Here is a 2500-nt window from a genome sequence, read left to right on the forward strand (position 1 = left end):
GAAGTGTGCCGTGGAGGGGGACGGGCGGGGGCGGGGCGTCTCCGTGGCAACAGCCCTCCGTCCCTCCGGCCTCGCCGTCCGAGATGATGAGAGTGACGGTGTCAAAGACCGGCTCGGCTCCGATCTCTCCTCCTGAACACAAACGGGACTGATGAAGAAATGCTTTTATAGCACATTTACAGTCCTGGAAAATATATGAGACCCTTGTTTTCTTTAGTTTCTTGTTCATTTTAATGTCTGTTACAACTAAAGGTTCATTTCTTTGGACAAATATAATGATAACAACAAAAAGAGCTGATAAGAGTTTAATTTAAGAGCTGATATCTAGACATTTAACATGGTTTTATTGGTGATAACCAAAATCATGATCAAGAAAAAAAAGACACAAATTGACCAAAAAAACACAAAATGACCAAGAAAGATACAAATTGATCAAAAAAGATGTAAAATGACCAAAAAAGACACAAAATCACCCAAAAAGTCGGTAAAATGGTCAAAAAAATGACACAAAATCACAAAAAAAGTACATAAAATCACAAAAAAGGCAAAAAATTGACCATAAAAAGACACAAAATTACCAAAAAAGACGTAAAATGACAAAAAAAAAAGTGAAATGACAAATAAGACACGAAATGACCAAAAAAAAAGATACAAAATGACAAAAAATACGTAAAATTACCAAAAAAAGACACAAAATGACCAAAAAAGACGTAAAATGACAAAAAATGACGTATAATGACCAATAAAAAGACACAATCGATAGTGATTATGGTTATTATCAAGCAAACCATGTTAAATGTCTCGATATCAGCTCTTACATTAAACTCTTATCAGCTATTTTTGTTATCATAATATTTTTTCAAACAAACGTATCTTTAGTTGTAGCAGTAATTAAAATGAACAAGAAATTGAAGAAAAACAAGGTAGTCTAATCATTTTTTCCATGCCTGTAGATATGAATCTTAATAAATAAACCTGATATTTAAGGTAGAGATAATGGCTCCTACACAATATAAATTAAATATCCACACATAACACTCATTTTCCCCAGGTGCCCTGAAGGCAGCGTGTCTCACCCGTGTGGGCGTAGTAGACGTGTCCCTGCAGCAGGTCCTGCTGGGAGAACTTGTCCACGCTGAGTCCGGCTCTCTGCAGCTCGCCGCGGGCCCGGGCCGGCGGGCCAGCATGTAGGTGAGCCGGGAGTCCTCGCTGTCCCGGTCCGTGGCCAGACAGGAAGTCCACCGTCACCTGGACCCGCCCCCCCCTCCTCACAGCTCAGCTCCCCTCGCAGACCCCCGCCCAGCTGGGGGGGCTCGTCGTTCATGGGCAGGACCCTGAGGACGCCAGGAGGACACCATGACGTCTCTAAACTCTGAGGGGTTTACTTAATTTATCTATCTATTTATTTATTTATTTATTTTGTTCCTTTCATGAAGGTGGACAACAAAATGTGTACAGAGACACAAACTACACCTTCATGATTAGAAAGGAGCAGCAAGAAGAAAACATTTCTTATATCTGTCTGCCCCCTACTTGGACAATAAAAATAAAAAAAGATGGTCTGACATCACATTCAATTGATTTTCAGTAGGCTAAACCAACAAAACTTTGATTATAACAAAACACTTATAACAACAAAAACAAACAAAGCACATGTTTTTTGGTCTTTTGTTTTTGAGATGTAAACAACTGATCATAAACAGTCAGTTTAAGTTTCCAGTACATATTGACAATTTTTTCTGCATTTTTACATTTTTTAAATCTATTAATATCTGTACAACCTTTTAAATCCTGTAGTTGGGAATTCCATTTTTTTACACCAACAACCAAAACACACATTTGTTTCAAGGTAGTCCGAGCAACTTGGTGCTTAAAAATCAAATCTCCTTCTATGATTTTCATCTTCTGAAGTAAACACAAATAGCTTTTGCAGGTTTCCTGGTAAAACTCTGTTTCTGGCTTTGAATATAATTATATCAGTGTCTGGAGTTCTATTATCTCTGTATGTTTCAGTAACCCTGATTTAATAAATAAACTATTGGTATGCTCTATAAAGCTGACTTTTTGGATGATTGCTCTTTTCTGCAATAAGAACAAAGGCATTATATTGCTCACATCAGAAACTCACCTGAATCAGCAGCATAACGTCTGCAGCGTTCACTCCGTCCGTCACCTGCAGGTGGACGTCGTCCTCCGTCGTCTCCGAGTCGTCGTGGATATACCTGAGACACACAGGATACAATTAAAATGTAGTTTTAGTTTAATAGATTATTCTAGGATTGTCTTGAATCAGACCGGGGGGGAAATGTGTTCCAAATATCAAGTAGAGGTGGTAAAGCTATAGACACTGTATCTGGTCATGTATCTATATTGAGGAGTACTGAGGAAAAATGATTAGCGAACTGAATTAGGGCCACGGGGCAATCACCCCGAGCACTACTGTTATACTGTGGATTTTTTCTTCTGCCTCTTCCGGACCCAATTTCGTCCCGCTACTAGT

The 2500-nt window shown here is 39.0% G+C and overlaps 1 protein-coding gene across 1 annotated transcript in view; it reads right to left on the reverse strand.

Moving 5' to 3' along the window:
* frem1b (Fras1 related extracellular matrix 1b) overlaps window positions 1–2500 on the reverse strand; it is a 62937-nt gene that overhangs the window by 35032 nt on the left and 25405 nt on the right. The window contains 6 exon segments of the mRNA XM_059340761.1: window positions 1–132; window positions 1077–1164; window positions 1167–1226; window positions 1228–1263; window positions 1265–1334; window positions 2130–2222. The exon segment at window positions 1–132 is cut by the window's left edge and continues 63 nt beyond it. Of these exon segments, the coding sequence (XP_059196744.1) occupies window positions 1–132; window positions 1077–1164; window positions 1167–1226; window positions 1228–1263; window positions 1265–1334; window positions 2130–2222 (479 nt within the window).

This window comes from Centropristis striata, chromosome 9 (genome assembly GCF_030273125.1).
Source record: "Centropristis striata isolate RG_2023a ecotype Rhode Island chromosome 9, C.striata_1.0, whole genome shotgun sequence".
In the NCBI taxonomy this organism is placed as follows: Eukaryota; Metazoa; Chordata; class Actinopteri; order Perciformes; family Serranidae; genus Centropristis; species Centropristis striata.